The sequence below is a fragment of the Mesoplodon bidens genome (genome assembly GCF_964165515.1).
Source record: "Mesoplodon bidens genome assembly, chromosome: 5".
Lineage (NCBI taxonomy): Eukaryota > Metazoa > Chordata > Mammalia > Artiodactyla > Ziphiidae > Mesoplodon > Mesoplodon bidens.
In genome coordinates this window covers 109311539-109339348 of record NC_138161.1, presented here as the reverse complement: position 1 = coordinate 109339348, position 27810 = coordinate 109311539, and the positions used below count along the sequence as shown (strand labels likewise).

Here is a 27810-nt window from a genome sequence, read left to right as displayed (position 1 = left end):
GTCCACTTCGGCCATTAAACTCTTCTTCTGTCCAGAGGGTGGGTGGGTGGGTGGGTGATGGGAAGCCCTGGGGAAAGCACAGGGAGCCCTGGCAGCATCGGGCCAACGCTTTGCACTAGAAATTTTTAAATCGTGGAACTTGTGAAAAATAATAGTGCAAAAGTTGCATTCACTTGAACCCTTCCAGTACCTGAATCTTGAGTGGATGCCCGCTGGAGAGCAGACTCCTTGAGAGAAGCCTGTGTTCCTCTTCCGTTCTCCTCCACTGAGGCCGGCCAGCACATTTTTGAGCAAATACTTCCATTCGGCCTCTTCCTTCTGTGTCCACCAGAGGGCGAGAGTTGCCTCCAAGACAGCTCCCAGCAGGGAGCCAGGAGCCCCGCCCTCTAGCCTGGGCAGAAGCCACCTCCCTGGGCTCTAGGGTCATCATTCGCATGGTGGTCTGTTTACTGAGGGCTAACGACTTGCCAGGCTCTGAGTAAATAATAACAGCCAACACTTCCATGATGCTTATTGTACTTACTGGTCACAGTGCTTGGAGTACTGGTCTAAGTGCTTTACATAGATCAACTCATTTAATCCAACAGCCAACCCTTGAGGTATTATGCTCACTTTACAGAGAAGGAAAATGGGGCCCAGAGAGGTTAAGCAACTTGCTCAAGGTCACATGGTTTGTTGGTGGTAGAACCAGGATTCAGACCTGTCTCTGCCGAGTCTGTGCCTTTGACCAAAATGCTATGCTGCTTCTTACTCGGCATGATGGCTGACACCAAGTAAGCGCTTGATAAATGGTTTTTACAATTATTAGCAACGCAGATTCTTATAACAACCTGAGGTAGATACTATTATTATTTCTATTGTCATTTATTAATAGTTAATTTTTTTTTTTTTTTTTTGCGGTACGCGGGCCTCTCACTGTTGTGGCCTCTCCCGTTGTGGACCACAGGCTCCAGACGCACAGGCTCAGCAGCCATGGCTCACGGGCCTAGCCGCTCCGCGGCATGTGGGATCTTCCCAGACCGGGGCACGAACCCGCGTCCCCTGCATCGGCAGGCGGACTCAACCACTGCGCCACCAGGGAAGCCCTTATTATTCTTTTAAAATGAGGCACAGGGAAGATTAACTCACTTGCCCAAGATCCCATAGTTAGAAAATCACAGAAATAGGTTTCAGACTAATCCTGTCTGACTCTGGCACCTGAGCTTTTATAGAGAGGACATGCTTTTTATGCCTCCGTTTCATGCCACCATTTCATGCCTGCTGCATTAGCAAATTATTCTCTTTTTTTCATGAGAATGTCCCGGTGGGCATGTTGTGGTGATATTGGTACCCTGTTGCCATGTGCCTTGATACACGTCCTGTTTGATCTACCATCGGGAAGTGGGCAAAAGAGCCAGAGTGGTGCTCACTCTTGCCAGCATCACCTCCCGAGCACTGGTCAAGGAGAGATTTTCCAAGAGATACAGCTGGGGTCAGGCTGAGCCTAGGAGGCCGAGGGTGTGGGGTCCTAGGAGTCAACAGCTTGCAGCATTTGAAAACTCCATTTTATCTGTTGACTCAGGTGTGGTCAGACCTGAGGAATTTAGAGATTCTTTCCTTTGTTGTGGCCTGGGAGGCCTCTGCTGCCCCGCCTTCCCCCCCTCTCCCACCCAGAAAGCTGTCTTTGTCTCCTTTGTGGACTTTCCTCCCTTACAGCTGACTCTCACAGGGAACTGTGCCCTTGACCCTTCCGGGGCTGGAGCCCTGCGTGATTTGGGGACCAGTACGAGCAGGTGTTCTTCTCATGTGTCCAGGACGTTTACTAAACCTGAACCCCATGACACCAGTTCAAAGGAAGCAAGGCAGGGATTACCAGCCCCTTCTATAGATTAGGAAACTGAGACTCAGGAGGATAAGTTTTTTGCCGAGGTCATATGGTTAGTTGGTGGAAGGTACGGTCCAGAAGGTGGGTTATTCCCCCTGTGCTGTGTCAGTGGGGTGACTGCCCGGCTCTGAGCCCAGCCCAGAGCCTTGAGGATCTCTGGGGAAACCCCTGTGAGGCCTGTGGGAGGGAGCTCTCTTCTGAGATAGATGGACAGACAGACAGACAGGTAATCTCACAAGTTTCTTCCTCCCTTAACCCTTCCCAACTCACTCTCATAGGCTGCTGGCGGGTGCGTTGGTTGAGCCTCTATGGAGCACACTTTGGGCAAGAGCTATCCAAATTACAAGCGCTCGTGCCCTCGGATCCAGCAAGTCCACTTCTAAGAATTTATCCTTTATATCCTGACATTTTTAATGTACAGTATAATTTACTGCAGCCAGGATTGATTGTAAAAGCAAGAGACTGGGAATGTCCTAAACGTCCATCAGCAGGGGACTGGTTTAAATAGATTGTGAACATCTGTACAATGCTACCAAAAAAAAAACTGGTACAAAACTATTTCTAAGGCATGTTGTTAAGTGAGATAAAGCAAGATGCATAAGAGAGGATAGAGTGTACTACTGTTAGTGGAAATGGGGGAAATATGTACATGCGTTTGCTCGTGTGTGCACAGACTCTTGGGAAGGACACACACAGGAGGGCCGGCTGCCTCTGAGGAGGAGCTGGGTGGCCGCAGGAGGAGGGTGGAGGCGGCTGCGTCCTCTCGTGCCTTTTGAATGCTGAAGCACGTGGGTACTCTGACAGTGCAAAAAAACAAAGATGCCAGCCAAGCCTCCTGCCTGCTCTTCCCCGCACACCTTGCAGGCGAGCTGCAGTGCCACCAGGCTGCCTGGAGATGGACAGACAAGCACGGGAGCCACGTCCCTGCAGGAGCCCCCCTCGTACCCTCCGGTTCAGGTCATCCGGGCGCATGTGTCCTCCAGTAGCTCCTCCCAGGTCTCCTCCATCAACTCTGACCTCGAGGTAGGTGCTGTGTCCGCCGGCAGGTGCGCGGGTCCTCCTTCACGCCTGCTTGCCGGTGCCTCCGTGGTGCCTGCACTGCTCTGTTCTCCTTGGCCCACGCCAGCCTCATGCCCGCTCAGTAGTGAATAAGCATCTGCCCGAGAACTTTCCCACGCTGTCTGCGCTGAGGAGAACTTTCCACAGTCAAGTGAGTCATGGAAGCACTGCACGCTGAATCACGGGGCCCATTCAAGTCTTACAGAAATAAATGCTGACTAACACACTTTTTAAACAGTCTTGGTGTTTCCCACACCCATTTGACCGTGGAAGCCTTTCTTACCCCCCAGGGAGCACCAGGCTGTTCCCTGTGGTGTTGTCAGGTTCATGCACAGGGGCCCTCAGTGGGCATTGTGCCTGGCACTTTCATAAGCTTTGCCTCATTTTGAATTTTTGGATCTTTGAACAAAACACATCACAGTTTGGATACCGGAAATGGGTCTGACTCTCAGGTCTACGGTCCTGTCACTCTCGGCCCCACAGCTGTGGCTCCCAGCCCTGGTCAGGAGGAAGTTTCCCTTTGTCTGTGGCAAGTGAGAACAAGGACAGCATAGTGGACAGGGGGTACCAGCGGGGGGAGGGACCGTCCTTCTTTCTGGGTTTGTTGGGATCTCCCACTCTTTTGATATGTAAATGCCCTTTTTTGAATTGACGATAACAGGAAGTGCTAAGTTGCTGTTGAGGGTTTGGTGTTGGTCTTAATGGCCTTATTTGGCAAAGTAATCAATCATCTGTCCTGAGTCAGTCCCCCAGATTCGTTCAACTCGTAGGGAACCCTGAAATCCGAAAGACTTAGAGCCCCTGATCTGCGGGGTAGAGTTCAGATCCCTTAGTGTGGGGTTCAGGCCTTGCACACCTGCCCCAGCCTCGTGCCCCTCCCCTGCCCTCACCTACATGTCCTCCTTGGCTGTGGACTCTTCCCTCATCCCCAGGGCTCTGGACCTTTCTTCCTGGGATTTCCTCTGGCCCAACTGCCATGTGTCAGAATCCTACCCAGATGCCACCTGCTGTGTGAACTCCCCTCCCCTCCACGTACACACCAGAGATTAAAGCCTCCTTCCCTTGGGTGCCCAGAGCATACACCTCTCTTCCACCCCTGCTGTTGTTTGCCGTGTAGCCTGAGGGCTGCAGGGACCTGTCTCCCCGGCCAGGCTGTGCACAGGCTTTTAGGTCTAGGGGCCTGGGCTGCCCTCATCTTTATCTCTTGATCCTGGAACACACACAGCTGGTCATTGAGAGGTGGGTTTTGAGGGAGAAATTCTGCTCCAGACCAAGGACCATTTGGGGTCCGTGTATCCCCGAGTCCTTCATTTGGTGCTGTTTACTTCTTGGATCTGGTCTCAGAATGTGTCGGACAACCCAAGGCGCATGGCTTGGCAGCCCGGAGCCAGCTGTCCGGGCAGAGTCTAAGGCTAAGGGGGGAGAGGGGGAGTGTGTTCAGTGAGGGGAAGGGACAGTTGAGTTGGTGAGATGGGGGAGGGGGCTTGGGGAGGGCGGGAAGTAATCTCGCTCTGTGGGAACCCTCAACTGAGCTGAGGATTGGACAGTGACCTTGAAAAATTCAGAAATTTGTCTCTGTGGCTGTTCTGGGCCGTTTCTGTGTTTTGCAGTCCTTTTTCTCCCTCTCCTCTATTCGCTCGTTCCTTTTAAATTCCAAGGGCACAGGGTCGCGCTCATACACGAGGCAAATGGAGATGAATGCTTTTGCCCTTGTTAAACAAGGGGTATATTTTTAGAAGCCCAGGTGCCCCCATCTACCCCACCCACCCCCTCCAGAACCCCCAGCACAGCCTCCTACTTCATTCCCCAAAACACCCATACGCTGCACATGACAAAGCGCTGAGTCCCGATTGGAAGTTACTTAGAATCTCACTAAACACAGACACTGAGGAAATGTGAGCAGGGGACAGTGTAGCTTGTCAGGCCTGTGGCCCATCCGGCCTTCTGGTAATCTATATATTCTCTCTCTATATTCTCTCTCTAATCTATATAGTCTCTCTTAAAAGTAATACACGTTTATTGTAGAAATTTTGGGAGATGTAAAGAAGAAGATTAAAGTTAAGCCACAAGCCTATCAACCATCAGCTGCCTCAGGGTGGTGGGATTGGGTGGGCTCCCCAGTTTTTCAGAGCAATATTCCTTAAAAAGTTCTGGCTCCTTGATGGCTGAAGGGGAGCAAGAGGGTGTCTCTTAGCCGACGAGTGTGACACTGCATGTCACCCACCTGTTTGGGTCACTCATTCAGCAAACATGTTCTAAGGGGGGGATTTGAAAGAAAAATGCATGAGGGCAGGGGGGCTGGCCTGACCCACCACACACGGTGGGAGGTACTTGGTAGATTGGTCACAGTCTGATCATGACCTTGCTCCTCCAGACCACACCCCCAAGGGACTGAAGCCGGGCCCCAGGTCATCACCTCTTCTGGTTTGTGACTTCTCTTACTCCCAAGATGGACTGCACAGTTCAGATATTTCCTAACACTGTGCTGAGACACCCAGGGCATCTGTCTGTACTCTCTGGCTACAGTCCGTCTGTGTCTTTCGCCAGCCAGCTGGGCTTCTGCTTGACCCGCGGGTCCATAAGTGAATGCTTGCGCCTCCCACTCTGGAGGCCTGGGAGGCACTCTTTGTCGCTAAGGTGTTGTGTTTGTCACCTCTGTGGTCCTTTGTGACTTAACTCTCAGAGGGTGCTTTTGGGTCCATGTCCTTGGGGCACATACCCACAGGTTTGAAGACCTACTTCCTGCTGTGCTGGGAGAGGTGGAGAGAAGAGAGGTCCCTCAACACCACGACATACACTGTATCCACAGCACTCAGCTCACTACGCGTTTTTTAATTCATTGCTCACAGTGACTGCGTGTGTGTCATGAGGCAGGCGTGGTATGTTCTATACTTTACAAGCACTGTTTGGTATAGTCCTCCTAACAGCCCTGAGGCAAGTACCTTTAAATATTCTTGTTTCCCAGAAGAGGAGACTGGGATTCATTGAGTTTAAGTAACCTGCCCAAGAAATCATCATCATCATCATCATCATCATCATCATCATCATCATGATCGTCATCGTTATAATTGGCAGACCTGGGGATTTGAACCCAGCTCTGTCTGGCTCTGAAACCCTGTTGTTACCCACCACACCCCACTGCCTCGGCAGGAACTACCCAGGGCCGAGTTTCTTATCTATCATTCCCATTTTACAGATGAGAAAACTCTCTCCACAGGACTCTCTCCACTCACCTATGCGCTACCTGTGTTCTCAGGCAGGGTCCTGTCTAATAGACAGGATAAAACATTGGGATTTACAAGGAATTCCAGTGATGCAGAACACCCACGAAAAGAGGGGAAGCAGAGACAGATAAGGCATGGGAGCTTGCGTGGAGGGAGAACTGGGTCATTTTCACCTTTTCTCAAGTGTCCACTGGATGGGCTGGTCAGGGCACCAGACTAATGGCAGTGGAGCCTGAATGTGACCCATGACTCTGTAGACAGGCCATTAGCGTGGGCTGTGCGGATTTCTGGATGTCCCCACAAGACAGGGCACACTCCACGGAGGCTGTGCACCTACTCACTCAGCCACTCGACACCAGGCAGCCTGTCTCCTGACACAGCCGTCCGAGAGCGTTCTGAACACATGTAGAGGAAGGGTCACTGGCTCATGGTCTGTGGGTGGGGGACCAGGGCCCAGAGGGAGCAGGGCTTTCCGGAGCGGCCCGCTCACTTGCCAGGGCAGCCAGCACCTGTTTTATGAGCGCAGGGTTGCCATTCCCTCAGTGTTGAGACTGCTCCTGTGCCTTTTAAAGGTTTTTTTTTCCTCCTAGCCTCTGGGATGCAAGAAAAGATTGAGTCCAGCTTTGTGTTTAGTCATTTTTTTCCTTCTGTGCTTCCTAGCAATGCCATTGAAGTTTTGTAGGAATTCTGCAAGGAGACTGTTTCTGTCAACAGAAGAAAGTCTGCATGTTGAGAATGACTGTACCTGGAGCTGGCTCAGTGTGTGTGTGTGTGTGTGTGTGTTCAGAGCCAAACACCAGACACCAGATTGCTGTCTGAAGAGGCTCGCGTCCCAGGCCCCCGTGTCCTGCTAATTCTGTGCCTAAGGCTCTTGACAACCAGGACTGCTTGTTCCCTCACCAGACTTTGCTTCCAGCACCAACAGACCAGGACACAGTCCCTTGGATGTTTGTCATTCTTAAAGACAAATCATTCTTTCAAGGAAAAAACAATTAATTAGTTAATAAAAAGAATACACACCCACACACTGACTCTAAAAGTGCTAATTTTAGAAGTAAATACATATAAGTATGAAGAAAGAGGCCAGAAATTTCTAATAGGTCCCAAAGACGAGAAATTAAGTTCAGGGCATGGTATCTGCCCTGCACAGATCTGTGTGCCCCTATGTGCTCTGCAGCAGTGAGAGATGGTGCGTCCGGAAATGGGTGGACAGTCAGCTAGTTCCCCTGGGGGTAAGGAAAGACTGTACTGGGCCCCCCAGGGCAACGGGGCTGAGCAGGAGAGAGAGGGCTGACCAGGGGTCGGGTGGACACTGGCTTGTCCAGGCTCTCGCTGACCTGCCCGGCGGCCTTGGTTCTGCCCTGGACTTCTTGAGTTTTAGTTTCTCCCTCTGTAAATGGGAATCAGGAGACCTGCCCTACTTACATTACGGAGTGATTCTGAGGATCCAGTGGGGGTGCTGCTGGGGCCCTGCAAGCCTGCCGATGGTGCTAGATGCAGTGCAGTGGACAGCGGGCTGCAAGTGGGCTCGGACACCTACGCTGGCCCTGAGAGCCTTTGAACCAGGCGACGCCGTTCATTTCTCTGGACTTGCTCTGTAAGTGGAGATAATGAGCTAAGGGAGCTGGTGAGGCTCTGACAGAGCACTGTTCCCGCAGATGCTGAGCTTTGAACTGGGCCATCTTTCAGGTCCCATTTAGCAAGTGACCTTAAGTGAGCAAGTGTACTGGGAGAGTTAGGCAGAGGTTAATTACACTGAATCAGTTCTTAGAAGCGGAAAGGCTTCCATCGGGAAAACAGCAGGGTCAACCACCAGCAAAAGGGGCTGCTGTGTCTGCCTGGGTGCCACTCAGAAAACCTCTTCTGGCTTCCGCAGTCTCTAGAAACATTTCCATCACGCTGCGTGAAATCCAGGGAGGAGCTCCTGACTGAGCTCCTGCCTCCGTCTCCTCTCCTTTCAGTGCTGTCCTACCCAAGATCTTCCCAACACTCGATCAGCCCCATGGCCTTCCTGCTCTAAGGCCCTCTGTGGCTCCTTACTGCTTACAGTGTATGTCCAGACCCCTTAGCCTGACCTCTAGGACATTTCATTGTCTGGTTCTGGGCTAACTCTCCAGGTTTTCTTCTGCACCTCCAGCCAGCTTTCCCTTCTCTGGGTTCCTTTGCTCATCTGTCTTCTCCTGCTCTTCAAGGCCCTGGCTAAATCCTGCTTCCTCCGGGAAGCCTTCCCTGTGTTCCTGAGTAGGGTTGCTAGATTTAACAGGCAAAAAATACAAGAGGCCAGTGAATTTGAATTTCAGATAAACACACCTATACTAAAACATTATTTGTTATCTGAAATTCAGATTTCACAGTGTATCCTGTGTTTTATCTGCAGCAGCCCTGCTCCTGAATTCAACTTGATCATGGCCATTTCCCGCCCTTCCCTGGGCCACTTCTTCAGTTCTGAGCAGCATGTGAATAACACAATTTCTTCCAAAAAAATCAGGAACATACAATGTTTTATGTCAATTATATCTCCTGTTTTAATGGGAAAAAGTAATTTAAAAAAAAATCAGGAACAGGAGCCAAGGTTGCCAAGGCATTTCCCACTGGTGGTCTTGGAGTTTGGCCTAAATACAGTATTTGCATCTCCTTGTGAGTGGAGTTCAGAGGTGTTCGCTCCCAACCCTTGCTGCCCACCGTTGTAATACATAGGGCTTCATCTCGGCTTCCCCTTCATCCCAACCTTGGGATGTCCCTGCAGTGAAACTGTCATCCTTATAAGGGAAACCGGCCCAGTGTGGGTCAGAACTTCTGTCTCACTGATCCAGTTCACCATGGGCCTTGCATACAGCACTCCACGGCCTGTGATCCATTTTTCCTCACATCCCATTTTCCTCACGACAGCCCAGGAAGGAAGAGCTGAGTGGGGAGTTCGGGCTGGTAGAGAGGAGGAAAGAAAGTATGGGAGGTGAAACCGTGCTTGATCCAGAGTAAGTGCTATAGAACTGCTTAATTAACTAGCTAAAGAAATTGAAAAGAATGAGATTTTTGAAGCGTATGGTGTTAAGGTTTAAAAACCTGTAAGGTACTAGGAAAATCAAAAAGGAAATCTACTTGATGAAATCTAAGATGGAACTGTAGCTGGCGTGTATCTGGCCAGTCTCAAAACTTTATGATCAGAAAAAACAAAAAACCTTTATAATGGGTCCTGAGTCCAACACCATTTCACCTCCCCCATCTTGGGGAAGTCACTTCTCCCCAGATGTAAGGAGGGAGTTGAACTAATGGTCTATGAGGGCCCATCCAGTTCCCAGTCCTAGAAAGTGACCCTGTTTCCTCAGTGGCTGAGACACACCTCAGAGTCTTCAGAAACAGGAGAACTTACCACATGCCCTGTGGACAGGGCCTATAGGTTGCTTCTTGGTTCCAGAAGCACAAAAAAGTGTGCTTTTAGAAATGAGGTGAATTGAAACCCTACATGCTGTGGTTCACAGAGATGATGGAATTGTGGTCCTAAAGACAATTCAAGGATATGTGGAAATGCTCACTATATTTTAAGAGAGAAAAGCCATTTGCATAATTTGGGTGTGTGTGTGTGTGTGTGTGTGTATTTCAGAGGGCTATTCAATAACTGTTCATAGAGGCCCTCTTTTAGGGATAGAATTCTGGGCAATCTTTATTTTGGGTTTTGAAAAAAATTTCTATACAAAAATGAACAAATTTTTCTCTTGAAACAGGGAAAAGACTACACAAATGTTTATTTATTTTTACTTCTTTGTCGGGGGTAGAGAGAGACCTCAGTTACAAAGATTTGGGTTAATTGTATTCCTTAGGCACATTATCATTAGTTTAGAAAGTAACTTTAGAAAGAAATCCTGGCTACTACTTCCACTAGAGGGTACTCTTCTGAAATTTTAGAGTGCTTGTGATGCTGAAGATTTTGGAAAGGTTTCAAGGTTTCATTTCAAATTCATTTGGAGGACTCTTAAACTTCTTTGTTTGTTTGCTTGTCTTTAAATACACTTTTTCTTGTGGAATAATTTTAGATTTACAGAAAAGTTGCAAAGGTAGGACAGAGAGTTCCTGTATACCTTCACCCAATTCCCTCTAATGTTAACATCTTGCACCACCATGCTGCGTTTGTCAACACAGAGAAATTAAGATTAGTACATTACTATTAACTAAAGTACAGACTTTATTTGGGTTTCACCAGTTTTTCCATTAATGTTCTTATTCTTAGCATATTTTCTTTCATCTCTCTTTTTATTTCTATTACATTTGCAGAAGTTATGTAACTTTTTCCACCGTGTTGTCATCAACATTTCTGTCTTTTGCAGTGTGTGTGGAAACATCATTTTTAGTAATTTTGTGTGTTCTCCATTTAATCTTTTTTTTAGTTTATGTTCTCCCCAGCAGGATGTCATTAAAAGATGAATGCTATGGAATTCTCACAGTTTTGTTAGGTATTAATGGCATTGTGCTTAGGAGTTTTTAAGTCCTTATCTATGAGATACATACTGAAGTATTTACAGATGAAATTTTTACTTTAAAATACTTCAGCAAATAAAAAATTGGGGGAGCTAGAGCAAATGAAAGAGGATATGTCCACAGGTGTTCATTAGATTATTCTTTTGCTTTTGCGTATGACTGAAAATCTTATAATTAAAAAGTTGTTCAAAAGAAAAAGGCATGGTACAGCTGAAGTCAGTGGTGACTCAAGTTTTCTAGGTCCATTCTGTCCTCCCGTGGAATGGGGGAAGGAGTTCATAGGTACCAGGCTGGAAGCATGTGACCTGGAAGGGGTGGGTGGGAGAGGGAGGGAAGAGGCAGAAACTGGGGAGACGACTGTCAAGCTTCATTTCTGCCACCCACATCCTCATATCCTGCCCTCCCTCCTGCAGTGGCCACCACATCCTACCCAGCAGGGGGCAGGGAATTCTTGTAGGGGGCACTGACCAAGGACCCAGCTTTGGTGCCCCTTCCCTGCCCTCCTCAGTTTCAAGGTGGGACCTCTGCCCTTCGCCTCCAGTCTTCCAGGTGCCCTGCCACTGAGCTTGGGGCCCAGCTCTGCCAGCACAGCCTGGGTCAGACCTCTGTGCCTGACTCCACCCCTACCTCCAGCTCTGACCCAGCATGGGACTTGTGCAGGCCCCAGAACAGAGCCCCATCTCTGGGCTAGCACAGTTATCAGCAGACAAATAGAGGTGTTCAACAAAGTTTTTATAATCTTAACAGATACACAGCTGCACACACGCATGCACATACAGATTCACGTAACAGACTTGCTGAGTGCATTCCGCCAGCCCTGGCAGTCCTGAAGACTCAGAGTTGAGTCAAACTGCAGCCCTCAAGGAACTCAGAAAAACCAAACAAAAGCAAACAAACAGAAGTTGTTCAAAATGGAAATTTTAAAAGAATTGAACAGTAGGGGCTTTGTTTCAATGTGACAATAAAGCCAAATCCTGTGTACTGGCAGCAGTTCAGTGTAACAGACATACACAGATCAGTATAACAGACATTTGCAGATTCATAGCTTATGAATACACACACACACACCACACACACACACGTGTCCTGGGCACTACAGGAGGTGCTGGACGAATGAGAGCAGACAGTGACACTACCCTTCAAGAACCTGAGCCAGACATATCTGAGGCTTGGGGTGGAACCAACCGTGCAGTAAAGGCTGATTAAATATGAATCTTGGCTGGTAGCAAATACCCCATAGTTTCAAGATGAGGATTTTATTTGCATCTCTCCTTCTTAGTTTCATGGGTTTGAGTTGACTCATCTCAGCCATGTGGTTAATAAATGGAATCTTTATTATTATGATTATGCCTAATAATAATTTCTAATAATAGTAATTTAAAAATCTGCATAGATGATAATTTTTTCAAGGACCTGTAGCCCTTCATAATTATCACAATTATCCTACTGACCATTTAACTAAGTTGTAGCCACTAGTAGCTGCTGCCTTTTTGCTTGCTGAAGTCAGTTGTTCCTTTGCCTCCGGACCAGCGGAGGGCCTGCCTCCTGGCTCACTGAGCAGACAGAGGCTGGCGCTGATCTCTGCTCTGTGATGGTGGCAAAATCTAGTCAACACTTTTTTTTTAATCTCTCTTTTTATTCTGCAGCAGAAGTATTGGGAAGCCCTAAACTCGGAGCAGGTATGGACAATCGTGCTCTCTTTATTCCACAAGGGACTTCCTGTGGCTTGATTTCAGTTCCTGTTTTTGTGAGCCCCCCTTGGATGGCTGGGCCCATGCCAAATTCCTCTAGGAAAAAAAAGAATTTGAAAATGAGAGGAGAGCCTGAAAGTCGAGGGTTTTTTCCAGGCTCTCCATTTCAGAGTTCTTTCTGCTTTGTCCAAACCGTCTAGTAGGGCTCAGAGAAGATGCATAACCCAAGGAAGAAACTTGCTTGGAACAAAAGTTTTTGAACAAGAGGAAGCCCAGCAGGTCACTAATGGTAGTGGTGCTGGGAGTGGCTGCAGGAGTTGAGGTCAACATTCCCCTATGTTGTCATTGTGAGACCCTGGGCAGCTGGCCGCTGTCTCTATGCCCTCCTCGCCTCCAAGTGACAAATAAGCACATGATTCATGACAGCCACCTGTGCCTGTCACCTCCCAGGATTTTTTTTTCTGATAAGAGAGTAGATTATCTTTTGCTTAAATTCTCTGAATGCCTGGATTCCAGTGATGTTTTTATTACTTAAAATGACATTTTAAAACACAATATTCTGGGAATTCAGAAGGAAGAGATTTAAATTGTTTTCGAAGGCTTAATCCACTTTAAAGAGTGCACCTGACCAGAGTGGTGGGCTGTTTCTGTTTGCCGGCAGCGGAATTGGTCAGGAGTAGCAAGGATAACTCTTAAGAAGACATTTTAGGAGCTGGAGCTGTGGTTCTGACACATCAGGGCGGCTAAGAACCACCCTAGGAGCTTGTTCAAATGCCAAGCCTTAGGTCCCAACCCACAGATAGGGTCTAGGGTGGGTCCCCAGCATCAGTCTTTTTTTTTTTTTTTTTTGCGGTATGCGGGCCTCTCACCGTTGTGGCCTCTCCTGTCGCGGAGCACAGGCTCCGGACGCGCAGGCTCAGCGGCCATGGCTCACGGACCCAGCCGCTCCGCGGCATGTGGGATCTTCCCGGACCGGGGCACGAACCCGTGTCCCCTGCATCGGCAGGCGGACTCTCAACCACTGTGCCACCAGGGAAGCCCAGCATCAGTCTTTTTAATGAGCACCCTGGGCCCCCCTGGTGAGACTGGTCCAGAACTCAGATCTAGAACGTGGGTCTCCACTTGAAAACAGAATTCATCAAAAAGCACACTGTCCATTCTCAGAGAATGGAACAGGCCCCCACTTCCACTACTAGGCAACTGGGTCTCGAAGCCTGAGGGGCCAGGGAGCTCTTTTACTTGGGATCTCTGATACGTCTGGAAGGAATTTGCTTAGAGGTGTCCGCCCAAGTCCGCATCCACAGGTAGATGAGAAATTAGCACACGTGTGCCTGACACAGCCCCAGACACATACAAGGGGCTGAGCTGCACCAACAAAATCAGCTCAGTCCCTGGCCTGCAAGGTTACTGGGGATGAGGTGGTCTTTTTAACGTGATGCTGTTTTTCATGACCAAGTAGTAGAACTCAGTTCAGTTATGAGCAGTAAATCAGTAATTGAACGGGACTCTCTTTCTGTTGGAAACAAAGCTACAGTTTGTGTTTTGTGACTAGTGGGGTGTGGGCATTATCTTTCAGTGGCTCAGGGAGCCTTGAGGACCTTGTCCTGACCCTCTAAGGACTGGACTGTTTGATTCTGCTCAGGTTTGAGTAGCTGGTGGAACACTTTTCTTGGAGTGCATGTCCATGCCTGGCTCTATTTTCTTGCCCAAATAGATTGTCTGGCCCGGGCTGACACATCCTATGTGGCCTTTGCTTGTTGTTTCCTGGGTCTTGTTGTTTCCTGGGTCAAATGCAACCTTATGACTCAGAATCACCATTCATAGAAACTCAGAAATGAGAGATCGTATTATCTAGTTGCTGATTCAGCCTCCCAATTTACACATGGAGAAATCAAGATCCAGAGAAGAGAAAGCAAGTTAGTGGCAGAAAGAGGACCTGAGCCCGACCCCTACTTGCCTCTGTGGCTGGAATCACTAAAGATGATGCCCTTGCTCTTGGCCCACGTGAAAAGCTCTCTCTTTTATCTGTCGTTTTAGAGCAATAGGAGGATTTTGCAAACAGCTTCATCAGTGCTTGTGTGCTCACCTATTTTTTTTCTTTTAACCTTTTTTTTTTTAACCCCTGCGCATTTCAATTTCCCATACTTGTCTGAGTGGGAGTGATGAAATATTCAGTGGCAGTGACCACCACTCTGGATTAGGTTTTAAATGCTTGTTTTTGACAAGTCTGCTGACCTCAAGTTTAGAGGAAACACCATGTGGGGGTCAAGGGCAGACCAGTGCCCTGCTCCTGAGAAGCTCTGTCATCTCTCTGAGAGGACAAGGTGGACACCCAGGGCAGGGCTGCCCATGCTCAGCTGCAAACCAGTGGTACCGGCAGTATAGAGAAGTGGGGGAGAGCTCAATGGGTGTCAGCATAGGCTTCTTGGAAGAGGAGGAACTTACCTGGGCCATAAAGAATGGGTTGAGTTTGCTGGTCTTTTCCAGGAATTAGTTAGGCAGGGAGGTGGGTATTCTCAGGATAAAGGGAACATGACTGAGTCTCACTAGAGAAGGACTTGGTGAAGAGGGGGGAACAGAGAGTAGGAGGGGAAGTAGGGCTGGTCTGTTCAGGGTGGCTGTCCATTAATTCCTTGATTTAAAGTTATACTTGCCCTGTTAGGTCCTAGAAACACAGACCTGGTTAACTTGTCCTTACCTGTTTGTTCTTGTCTGTGTCTGGGCCATGAGAACCAGGATTGGAGCTGTTGTTGGGGAAATTGTAAGAGATGGGAAGGGCCTATTCCACCAAGGTACCTCTTGTGTCTTTTCTCCACAGTGGGATCCTGAAGACGTAAACCTTGGAGGGAACAAAGACAACATGGAGATATTCAGACCCCGGGTGCACAGGTGGTCTATGAAGCCAGTGGACTTGACCTCTGTTAAGTAACACTTTCTGGAGCCAGCTCAGCAGCTCAGAGCCCAAGGTCAAGGTTTTGTCAGGAACTAAGCAGGGATCAACCTGCAGAGACAGCCATGGCAGGAATTTAAGCTTCTGCCAAGGCCACCCATGAAAGTGAGGAACCAGGAGCTGTCACGGAGCTTGGCTGGTCTGCACCATGGCTCAGAATGGAGCTAAGACCTTGGGCCCTGTGGACATACCTGGACACAGCCAGAGTTTGTTCTGAAAATTCGAAGTTCACAAACCAATCTTGCTTTGAAATATAATCTAAAATAGTTTAGCCTCTCTTTTCCCTTTCCCTTTGGATTCAACCCTACTCTGAATATCTGCTACAAATGAGTTGATCTAACAAACAGCTAAATGTTTGGATCTTAGTAAAGCCCCACTCCGTAAGACCTGGCTAAGCCTAGAGAGGGGTGGGCCCACGTTTGGGGGGTTTGGGACACAGTCACAGGTTCTGATGGGACCTGGCTCCTGCCCTCCAGTCACCCACTTGAGTTTTCTGCTGGAAGTTGAGAGAGGACTGTTTGATCAACTAAGTGTTTGCAAGGTCACTGGTATTGCAAGGGTGAGCAAAGCAAAGTGCTCTAGGTACCAGGACTTGCTCCAGCCTGGCCCAGTGTGTGCTGGGCTAGGGTCTGCAGGTGAAGGGAACTGTCTGCTTCAGGAGGTAACTGAAAGCATGCAAAGGCTAAGAGGCATGGTGGGAGGGGCTCAATTCAGACACCGAAATCCCCTCTCAGGATTATTTTGGAGCTATGGTGGGAGGAACGCTGGAATGAATAAATCCTGATTGAGTGCACTGAAGCATCTCACCATGGAGCACAGAGATACGTCTGAATCCCAGCACAGCCACAGAAGTTGGCCACCAGGGGACCTGGGAGAAATGCCAAGAAACAAGAGCTCTGCTTCTGGCTGGCCCCTGGCAGCCTGTGTGACTCAGCTGCAGCTGCCCAGTTGCTCCTGAGGGGTCATGCAAGTCCCAGCAGCATGAAAGAGGGGGTGCCTCAGGGAAGCAGGTTGTTCCACAGGTCTCTGCATAGATTCCAATCCCCTGCATGATCTCTGAACTAGAAGTGAACCTAAAGCCACCCTATTTATCCAACTGCTTTGGACCCTGGTTGTCTTTTTTTTTTTTTTTTTTTTGCAGTACGCGGGCCTCTCACTGTTGTGGCCTCTCCCATTGCGGAGCACAGGCTCCGGACGCGCAGGCTCAGTGGCCATGGCCCACGGACCCAGCCGCTCCGCGGCATGTGGGATCCTCCCGGACCGGGGCACGAACCCGCGTCCCCTGCATCAGCAGGTGGACTCCCAACCACTGCGCCACCAGGGAAGCCCCCTGGCTGTCTTTTAATGGAGTTTGCTAAAGTCAATTTTGCTTTGTGATCTTAATCACTGAAGCTGTACTTTGAGGGAAGATGAAACTTTTAACTGGGGACAGGGTGGGGGTTGGGAGAACATTCCAGCAGATGAAACCACACAGAGGATTGGAAGTAGGGAAGGGGGGAATCTAGCTAAGGAAAGAGGACTCTGATGTGGCCAGAATGGGTGTAGGGGGTGGGTGAAGAGGCTGGAAAGGAACCTGGGAGTTGGTGCTTAATTCTGTGGCTGACTGGTAGCTATTGCAAGATACAGAGTAGGAAGCTGACTGACATGCCTCAGGTGGGCCACAGCTGATTGGGGAGTTTTACATCCCTGCAGCCACAACTTTTCAAGAAGCAGAAATGTACACAGTCATGGATACAGTACCAACTTGGGGAACATGTTTAATTTGATTAGTAACAGCAGGGCAGGAGGAGGGCTCATCTTTGGAAACGCAGAAGGCCTGGGGATAGGATGACATCCCTGGAGTTTGTCTTTAGCACATCCCCCTCCCAATGGGAGGCCGGCTCATGTCCCTGGGGCACCAGAAATTGGTTGGATCCTAATGGAAATGGCTATTCACTCAAGAATATCAAATGATCTCGCTGACTTTGCACAGCACAAACTACTTGAGCTCCAGATGTTAACCATCTCTCTAGCTCCCATCGTCCCTGCCTCTTCCTTCACAAACCAGTTGTTACCAGTTGTTACTCCATGGCATGTGGGATCTTCCCAGACCGGGGCACGAACCCGTGTCCCCTGCATTGGCAGGCGGACTCTCAACCACTGCGCCACCAGGGAAGCCCCCAGAATGAACCTTTAAACTGACAATTTTGGCAGCAAAGTTTGGCCTCATTGTTCAATGAGAATCTGCCTGTTATGCAAAGCTCTGGAACTCTGGAGCCTTTGGGAAGAGATGCCAACCCAAATGCCTTACTCCTAGCAGGAGTGTTCCCACCCTGGGCCTCCGCTGCAGCTTCATGCCTATCCGTTAGTCATACCAGGAGGATAACGGGAGTTACTTGCCCTGAAGACCCACTGAGCAGTGCAAGGGGGTTACCTACACTAGGGAGAAGCTGGGGAACCAACTGTGTAATCATTCTCTCCTGCCCACTCATCTGGAGATGAGAGAGGGTATAATAGTTGTAGTTGTGCTGCCTATTGTCTGCATGGCTTGGAGCTTGTTACCTAATCTTTGTGAACTCCTGGGGTAGACTGAGAATAATACCTATCTAGAAAGCTTGTTGTGAAGATTAAATAACGTATATGAAATGCATAACACTACGTGACTCAAAGTAGACATTGAAGAGGGATTAGTTTCCTTCCTCCCTATAATTCCTGGCCACATATGACCTGCAAGCCAGTTGGTAACCAAGGAATCAGACCCACAGATGGAAGGGACTTCAGAGGATTGAATTGCTTTGACAACAACCCCAATAAGTGATTACAGTGATTACCCACCCCCTTCATAAGCTACTCAAAAAAGAAAAAAAAAAGGATTTCACCCATTTTAATCTCCCAAGGAAAGAAGTCTGTGTGATTTAGGGAGAGCTCCTCTATCCCTAAGATTTTCTTAAAACCCTGTCTAGATCCTGAAGAACCAATCCCCTTATCTCCCCCAGTACTTCAGTATGATGAAGAGATTTATGAGCAGTCATCTGATGCCACACTCACATCTGATTGTTACAATTGGGCATGAGCTCCTCCAGAGCAAGGAGAAGCACTGGGCCAAGGAGCCTGGCTGGGCTCCAGTTCCTATGTCTGATTCAGCGTGATCCTTGTTAAGTCATTTCCCTTTCTGATCACAGTTTTCTCATCTGTAAAATGAAAGGACAGATTTCTTTCCTTTTTTTTTTAACCTTTTATGAATATGCCAGTGAATTTTTTTTCCTACAGAAGACTGACATCTTCATAAACTCTCAAGAAAGAGACAATATCAAGAGAAATTTCAGATATATTAAAAAAAATAGGTTTCATTATATAATATACACTTCTCTCTGTTTGGATTTTACTATCCATTTAAGATAAAATTCCCCTTTTATGAAGAACTGAGGCTTTGCTGTAACAAGAAGAGATCACAGCATCTGACGTTTAAAATTTTTGCAGTTTCCTTCCAGTACTGAAAATTTTTAAATATGATATATGAATATTTTCCAGTGACAGAAAAAGAATTCTTTATCGATCATTAAGAAAAAGAAGAGGGCTTCCCTGGTGGCGCAGTGGTTGAGAGTCCGCCTGCCGATGCAGGGGACACGGGTTTGTGCCCCGGTCCGGGAAGATCCCACATGCCGCGGAGTGGCTAGGCCTGTGAGCCATGGCCGCTGAGCCTGCGCGTCCGGAACCTGTGCTCCGCAACGGGAGAGGCCACAACAGTGAGAGGCCCGCGTACCGCAAAAAAAAAAAAAAAAGAAAAAAAGAAGAGCAGTGTCTTCGTGTTTCAAGACTAATTTTGCAACATTTCCAAGATTCTCTCCACTTCTTTTGCTGTCCCTTCTTGATCATCCCCCTCCACAGTTTCCAACTATGAGGGCATTGCTCTATTCTCTTCCACTTTTCATTGGTTTTTTCTGACATTCAAGTCGATGTTTGACAGAGGAGCCTCTACCTTGAATGAACCCAAGATTTGGTGTAATGGTGACTAACATCTCTTCAAGAAGTTTACACGTCTCTGTCTAGTATTATTCTAAAGGTCATCATCGTGTGAGAGAGACAGTCTTAGATCAGGGAATGGTGCTAAATCAAGTGACTTAGAGCACATCTGATTTGCTGTTTCCTTACCCAACTCTGAAAGCCAAACAAGGTACCAGGCATCCAGCACCGCTGCTTCTGGACTGGACACTTCATTGACAGAGTGTTAACTTCCAGTGTCTCAGTTAATCTGTCGCCTAGAGAACTCAGCATACCCTCCCAATTCCATTGGAAATTTTCCACGGGCAGTCGGTATTGGCGGCAGAGGGCCAAGCTCTTCTCTTCCTGGTCCTCGGGGTCCTGCAGCTGTGGTTGCAAGAGGACTTAGTCCCTGTCGTAGGTCAGGGGCGCTCGCCCCCTCTTCACCGTCCACTGGGCTCCACCACAACCGTCCTGGCGGGGCAGTAAGTGGTCTCCTCAAGCTGCCACAGCGAAGGAGGCCACTGTTGGCACCGTCAGAAGTGAATCCCGACCTCCTACTGGTTACTTCTCCCTCAGAGAAGCGGCCTAACCTCGACAGCCTGCTTCCCATTCAAACCACTGTCCTGGGACTGCCGGGAAGGGAAGAAATGCCCGGCCCCGCGAGTGAGTGCGCACTAAGCAGCCGCCGCCTCACGCGAGTCCGGCGCATCCCACGCTGCCTCCGGGGCCCCAGACCGGCACGGGGTCCTGTTTCGCCGCCTCCGGGGAGCTGCTGAGGGCGGCTCCTGGGGTGCATTTCACATCGCTGGTTTTGGAAGGGGATGATAACAAGATTACGGTTCCGAAATTATTGACAGCATTCAGCATCCTTTATGGTGTACTGGAAAACATCCTATTTGTTTTTAAGTACATTTTAAATGTTTTTTGAAATATACTGCAGGTACACAGTTTTTAAAAAGAGAATCAGATTGTAACAAAAGGCTTATGAAGGAAAACAGCAATGCCCTGCTCCTTCGACCCCAAAGATCCTCCTTCTCGCGCGTCCATTTTTTTTTTAAGATCTTTATTGGAGTATAATTGGTTTACAGTGGTGTGTTACTTTCTGCTGTATAACAAAGTGAATCAGCTATACGTATACTTATATCCCCATATCTCCTCCTTCTTGTGTCTCCCTCCCACCCTCCCTATCCCACCCCTCTAGGTGGTCACAAAGAACCGAGCTGATCTCCCTGTGCTATGTGGCTGCTTCCCACTAGCTATCTATTTTACGTTTGGTGGTGTATGTATGTCCATGCCACTCTCTCACTTCGTCCCAGCTTACCCTTCCCCGTCCCCGTGTCCTCAAGTCCATTCTCTACGTCAGCGTCTTTATTCCTGTCCTGCCCCTAGGTTCGTCAGAACAATTTTTTTTTAATTCCATATATATGTGTTAGCATACGGTATTTATTTTTCTCTTTCTGACTTAGTTCACTCTGTGTGACACTCTCTAGGTCCATCCACCTCACTACAAATAACTCAATTTTGTTTCTTTTTATGGCTGAGTGATATTCCATTGTATATATGTGCCACATCTTCTTTATCCATTCATCTGTCGATGGACACTTAGGTTGCTTCCATGTCCTGGGTGTTGTAAATAAGGCTGCAATGGACATTGTGGTACATGACTCTTTTTGAATTATGGTTTTCTCAGGGTATATGCCCCGTAGTGGGATTGCTGGGTGGTATGGTAGTTCTACTTTGAGATTTTTAAGGAACCTCCATACTGTTCTCCATAGTGGCTGTATCAATTTACATTCCCACCAACAGGCAAGAGGGTTCCCTTTTCTCCACACCGTCTTCAGCATTTATTGTTGGTAGATTTTTTGAGGATGACCATTCTGACCAGTGTGAGGTGATACCTCATTGTAGTTTTGATTTGCATTTCTCTAATGATTAGTGATTTTGAGCATCCTTTCATGTGTTTGTTCGCAATCTGTATATCTTCTTTGGAGAAATGTCTATTTGTGTCTTCTGCCCATTTTTGGATTGGGTTGTTTGTTTTTTTGGTATTGAGCTGCATGAGCTGCTTGTAACTTTGGGAGATTAATCCTTTGTCAGTTGCTTTGTTGGCAAATATTTTCTCCCATTCTGAGGGTTGTCCTTTCGTCTTGTTTATGGCTTCCTTTGCTGTGCAAAAGCTTTGAAGTTTCACTAGGTCCCATTTGTTTATTTTTGTTTTTATTTCCATTTCTCTAGGAGGTGGTTCAAAAAGGATCTTGCTGTGATTTATGTCATAGAGTGTTCTGCCTGTTTTCTTCTAAGAGTTTGATAGTGTCTGGCCTTATATTTAGGCCTTTAATTCATTTTGAGTTTATTTTTGTGTGTGGTGTTAGGGAGTTTTCTAATTTCATACCTTTACATGTAGCTGTCCAGTTTTCCAAGCACCACTTATTGAAGAGGCTGTCTTTTCTCCATGGTGTATTCTTGCCTCCTTTATCAAAGATAAGTTGACCATATGTGCATGGGCTTATCTCTGGGCTCTCTATCCTGTTCCATTGATCTATATTTCTGTTTTTGTGCCAGTACCATACTGTCTTGATTACTGTAGCTTTGTAGTATAGTTTGAAGTCAGGGAGCCTGATTCCTCCAGCTCCATTTTTCTTTCTCAAGATTGCTTTGGCTATTCAGGGTCTTTTGTGTTTCCATACAAATTGTGAAATTTTTTGTTCTAGTTCTGTGAAAAATGCCATTGGTAGTTTGGTAGGGATTGTATTGAATCTGTAGATTGCTTTGGGTAGTATAGTCATTTTCACAATGTTGATTCTTCCAATCCAAGAACATGGTATATCTCCCCATCTGTTTGTATCATCTTTAATTTCTTTCATCAGTGTCTTATAGTTTTCTGCATACAGGTCTTTTGTCTCCTAAGGTAGGTTTATTCCTAGGTATTGTTTTCTTTTTGTTGCAATGGTAAATGGGAGTGTTTCCTTAATTTCTCTTTCAGATTTTTCATCATTAGCATATAGGAATGCAAGAGATTTCTGTGCATTAATTATGTATCCTGCTACTTTACCAAATTCATTGATTAGCTCTAGTAATTTTGTGGTAGCATCTTTAGGATTCTCTATGTATAATACCATGTCATTTGCAAACAGTGACAGCTTTACTTCTTCTTTTCTGATTTGGATTCCTTTTATTTCTTTTTCTTCTCTGATTGCTGTGGCTAAAACTTCCAAAACTATGTTGAATAACAGTGGTGAGAGTGGACAACCTTGTCTTGTTCCTGATCTTAGAGGAAATTGTTTCAGTTTTTCACCATTGAGAGCGATGTTGACTGTGGGTTTGTCATATATGGCATGTATTGTGTTGAGGCAAGTTCTCTCTGTGCCTACTTTCTGGAGGGTTTTTTATCATAAACGGGTGCTGAATTTTGTCGAAAACTTTTTGTGCATCTATTGAGATGATCATATAGTTTTTATCCTTCAGTTTGTTAATATGGTTTATCACATTGATTGATTTGCATATATTGAAGAATCCTTTCATTCCTGGGATAAACCCCACTTGATCATGGTGTATGATCCTTTTAATATGCTGTTGGATTCTGTTTGCTAGTATTTTGTTGAGGATTTTTGCATCTATGTTCATCAGTGATATTGGGCTGTAGTTTTCTTTCTTTGTGATATCTTTGTCTGGCTTTGGTATCAGGGTGATGGTGGCCTCGTAGAATGAGTTTGGGAGTGTTCCTCCCTCTGCTATATTTTGGAAGAGTTTGAGAAGGATAGATGTTAATTCTTCTCTAAATGTTTGATAGAATTTGCCTGTGAGCTGTCTGGTCCTGGACTTTTGTTTGTTGGAACATTTTTAGTCACAGTTTCAATTTCAGTGCTTGTGATTGGTCTGTTTATATTTTCTATTTCTTCCTGGTTCAGTCTTGGAAAGTTGTGCTTTTCTAAGAATTTGTCCATTTCTTCCAGGTTGTCCATTTTATTGACATATAGTTGCATGTAGTAATCTCTCATGATCCTTTATATTTCTGCAGTGTCTGTTGTAACTTCTCCTTTTTCATTTCTAATTTTATTGATTTGAGTCCTCTCCCTCTTTTTCTTGATGAGTCTGGCTAATGATTTATCAATTTTGTTTATCTTCTCAAAGAACCAGGATTTAGTTTTATTGATCTTTGCTATTGTTTTCTGTGTTTCTATTTAATTTATTTCTGCTCTGATCTTTATGATTTCTTTCTTTCTACTAACTTTGGGTTTTGTTTGTTCTTCTTTCTCTAGTTCCTTTAGGTGTAATGTTAGATTGTTTATTTGAGATTTTTCTTGTTTCTTGAGGTAGGCTTGTATAGCTATAAACTTCGCTCTTAGAACTGCTTTTCCTGCATCCTATTTGTTTCGAATCATTGTGTTTTCATTGTCATTTGTCTCTAGGTATTTTTTGATTTCCTCTTTGACTTCTTTAGTGATCTCTAGGTTATTTAGTAATGTTTTGTTTAGCCTCCATGTGTTTGTGTGTTTTATGTTTTTTTTCCCTGTAATTGATTTGTAATCTCATAGCATTGTGGTCAGAAAAGATGCTTGATACGATTTCAATTTTCTTAAATTTACTGAGGCTTTATTTGTGACCCAAGACGTGACATATCCTGGAGAATGTTCTATATGCACTTGAGAAAAAAATGTATTCTGCCACTTTTGGGTGGAATGTTCTATAAATACCAATTAAATCTATCTGGTCTATTGTGTCATTTAAAGCTTGTGTTTCCTTGTTTATTTTGTTTGGATGATCTGTCCATTGATGCAAGTGGGGTGTTAAAGTCGCCTACTATGATTGTGTTACTGTGGATTTCCCCTTTTATGGCTGTTAGCATTTGCCTTATATATTGAGGTGCTCCTATATTGGGTGCATAAATGTTTACAATTGTTATATCTTCTTCTTGGATTGATCCCTTGATTCTTTTTTTTTTAATGCCTCTCCCCTTACCAGACTTCTTTTATTTATTTGTTTGTTTGTTTATTTATTATTTTTGGCTGTGTTGGGTCTTCGTTTCTCTGCAAGGGCTTTCTCTAGTTGTAGCAAGCAGGGGCCACTCTTCATCACGGTGCGTGGGCCTTTCACTGTTGCGGCCTCTCTTGTTGCGGGGCAGAGGCTCCAGACGCGCAGGCTCAGTAGTTTTGGCTCGTGGGCCCAGTTGCTGCATGACATGTGGGATCTTCCCAGACCAGGGCTCGAACCCGTGTCCCCTGCATTGGCAGGCAGATTCTCAACCACTGCTCCACCAGAGAAGCCCGATTCCTTGATTTGTATGTAGTGTCCTTCTTTGTCTCTTGTAATAGTCTTTGTTTTGAAGTCTATTTTTTCTGATATGAGAATTTCTACTCCACCTTTCTTTTGATTTCCAGTTACATGGAATATCTTTTTCCATCCCCTCACTTTCAGTCTGTATGTGTACCTAGGTCTGAAGTGGGTCTGTTGTAGACAGCATATATACGGGTCTTGTTTTTGTATCCATTCAGCGAGTCTATGTCTTTTGGTGGGAGCATTTAATCCATTTACATTTAAGGTAATTATCAATATGTATGTTCCAATTACCATTTTCTTAATTGTTTTGGGCTTGTTATTGTAGGTCTTTTCCTCCTCTTGTGTTTCCTGCCTAGAGAAGTTCCTTTAACATTTGTTGTAAAGCTGGTTTGGTGGTGTGAATTCTCTTAGCTTTTGCTGGTCTGTAAAGGTTTTAATTTCTCCATTGAATCTGAATGAGATCCTTGCTGGATAGAGTAATCTCGGTTGCAGGTTTTTCCCTTTCATCCCTTTAAATATGTCCTGCCACTCTCTTCTGGCTTGCAGAGTTTCTGCTGAAAGATCAGCTGTTAACCTTATGGGGATTCCCTTGTATGTTATTTGTTGCTTTTGCCTTGCTGCTTTTAATATTTTTTCTTTGTACTTAATTTTTGATCATTTGATTAACATGTGTCTTGCTGTGTTTCTTCTTGGATTTATCCTGTATGGGACTCTCTGTGCTTCCTGGACTTGATTGACTATTTCCTTTCCTATATTAGGGAAGTTTTCAACTATAATCTTTTCAAGAATTTTCTCAGTCCCTTTTTTGTCTCTTCTTCTTCTCGGACCCCTATAATTCAAATGTTGGTGTGTTCAATGTTGTTCCAGAGGTCTCTGAGACTGTCCTCAATTCTTTTCTTTCTTTTTTCTTTATTCTGCTCTGCAGTAATTATTTCCACTATTTTATCCTGCAGGTCACTTATCTGTTCTTCTGCCTCAGTTATTCTGCTATCGATTACTTCTAGAGAATTTAGAATTTCATTTATTGTGTTATTCATCATTTTTTGTTTGCTCTTTAGCTTTTCTAGGTCCTTGTTAAACGCTGCCTGTATTTTCTCCATTCTATTCCCAAGATTTTGAATCATCTTTACTTTCATTACTTTGAATTCTTTTTCAGGTAGACTGCCTACTTCCTCTTCATTTGCTTGGTCTGGTGGGTTTTATCTTGCTCCTTCATGTGCTGCGTATTTCTCTGTCTTCTCATTTTGCTTAACTTACTGTGTTTGGAGTCTCCTTTTCACAGGCTGCAGGTTTGAAGTTCCCGTTGTTTTTGGTGTCTGCCCCCAGCAGCTAAGGCTGGTTCAGTGGGTTGGGTAGACTTCCTGGTGGAGGGGACTGGTGCCTGTGTTCTGGTGGATGAGGCTGGATCTTGTCTTTCTGGTGGGCAGGACTGCCTCTGGTGGTGTGTTTTGGGGTGTCTGTGACGTTATTATGATTTTAGGCAACCTCTCTGCTAATGGGTGTGGCTGTGTTCCTGTCTTGCTAGTTGTTTGGCACAGGGTTTCCAGCACTGTAGCTTGCTGGTTGTTGAGTGGAGCTGGGCCTTCGTGTTGAGATGGAGATCTCTGGGGGAGCTTTCGCCATTTGATATTACATGGAGCCAGGAGGTCTCTAGTGGACCAGTGTCCTGAACTCGGCTCTCTGACCTCAGAGGCTCAGGCCTGACACCCAGCCAGAGCACCAAGACCCTGTCAGCCACACAGCTCAGAAGAAAAGGGAGACAAAGAAAGAAAGAAAGATAAATAAAGTTATTAAAATAAAAAAATTATTAAAAATAAAAAAATTTTAAAGTAATGTAAAGAAATTTAAAAAGAAAGAAAGAAGAGAACAACCAAACCAAAAAACAAATACACCAATGATAACAAGTGCTAAAAACTATACTAAAAAAATAAACAAAAATACAAACAAAAAACAAAGGCAGAACCCTAGGACAAATGGTAAAAGCAAAGCTATACAAACAAAATCACACAAAGAAGTATACACATACACACTCACAAAAAGAGAAAAAGGAAAAAAAAAAAAAATATATATATATATATATATATACGTATATAAAAAAACGAAGAGAGCAACCAAATCTATAAACAAATCTACCAGTGATAATAAGCTCTAAATACTAAATTAAGATAAACATAAAATCAGAAACAAATTAGATGCAGAAAGCAAACCCCAAGTCTACAGCTGCTCCCAAAGTCCAGTGCCTCAATTTTGGGATGATTCGTTGTCTATTCAGGTATTCCACAGATGCAAGGTACATCAAGTTGACTGTGGAGATTTAATCCGCTGCTCCTGAGGCTGCTGGGAGAGATTTCCCTTTCTCTTCTTTGTTCGCACAGCTCCCGGGGTTCAGCTTTGGATTTGGCCGTGCCTCTGCGTGTAGGTCGCCTGAGGGCGTCTGTTCCTGCCCAGACAGGCGGGGGTTAAAGGAGCAGCTGATGCGGGGGCTCTGGCTCACTCAGGCTCGGGGGGGAGGGAGGGGTATGGAATGCAGGGCAAGCCTGCAGCGGCAGAGGCCGGCGTGACGTTGCAACAACCTGAGGTGCGCCGTGTGTTCTCCCGGGGAATTTGTCCCTGGATCACAGGACCCTGGCAGTGGCAGGCTGCACAGCCTCCCGGGATGGGAGGTGTGGATAGTGACCTGTGCTCGCACACAGGCTTCCTGGTGGCTGCAGCAGCAGCCTTAGCATCTCATGCATATTTCTGGGGTCTGCTCATAGACGCGGCTTGCGCCTGTCTCTGGAGCTTGTCTAGGCAGTGTTCTGAATCCCCTCCCCTCACTCACCCTTTTGGGGAGTCTGAGGTCTTCTGCCAGCGTTCAGTAGGTGTTCTGTAGGAGTTGTTCCACGTGTAGATGTCTTTCTGATGTATTTGTGGGGAGGAAGGTGATTTCCACGTCTTATTCCTCCACCATCTTGAAGGTCCCTCTCTGGAGTTAATTCTTGAGAGGAATTTATTTCATATATCTGCCTTCTGCCTCTGGCCTCTCGTTGCTGCTTGTCTTGTCGTTGGCTGAACCCAAGTGAAAACCAGAGGGCAAAGCAATCCATTGATTTTGTTTATAGAGGCACCTCCTGTAAGCTGGGGTTTTTATGAATCTGAAGTGGCTTCTCCACTGTCTCTTTCCCTTTCTGCCAACTGAAGCAGAAGACAGAAGACTCTGAGGCTTTAGAACAGGGCAGTACTCCTCAACATTGTCGAGGTCATCAAAAATGAGGAAAGTAGGAGAAATTGTCACAGCTAAGAGGAGCCTATGGAGACATGAAGACTAAA

The 27810-nt window shown here is 46.2% G+C and overlaps 1 protein-coding gene across 5 annotated transcripts in view; it reads left to right on the top strand.

Annotated features, from left to right (window-relative positions):
* The window catches only part of TMEM44 (transmembrane protein 44), a 46914-nt gene that overhangs the window by 18376 nt on the left and 728 nt on the right, over positions 1 to 27810 (top strand). For 2 of the 5 annotated variants that reach the window (XM_081234785.1, XM_081234784.1), the window contains exons 9-11: positions 2729 to 2887; positions 12267 to 12299; positions 15130 to 16054. In XM_081234785.1, coding sequence (XP_081090911.1) covers positions 2729 to 2887; positions 12267 to 12299; positions 15130 to 15240 — 303 coding nt within the window. In that variant the 3' untranslated portion in view covers positions 15241 to 16054. Of the gene's footprint in view, positions 1 to 2728; positions 2888 to 12266; positions 12300 to 15129; positions 16055 to 27810 lie in introns of those variants that run through there. The other 3 variants (XM_081234787.1, XM_081234786.1, XM_081234788.1) reach the window with 2 other exon arrangements.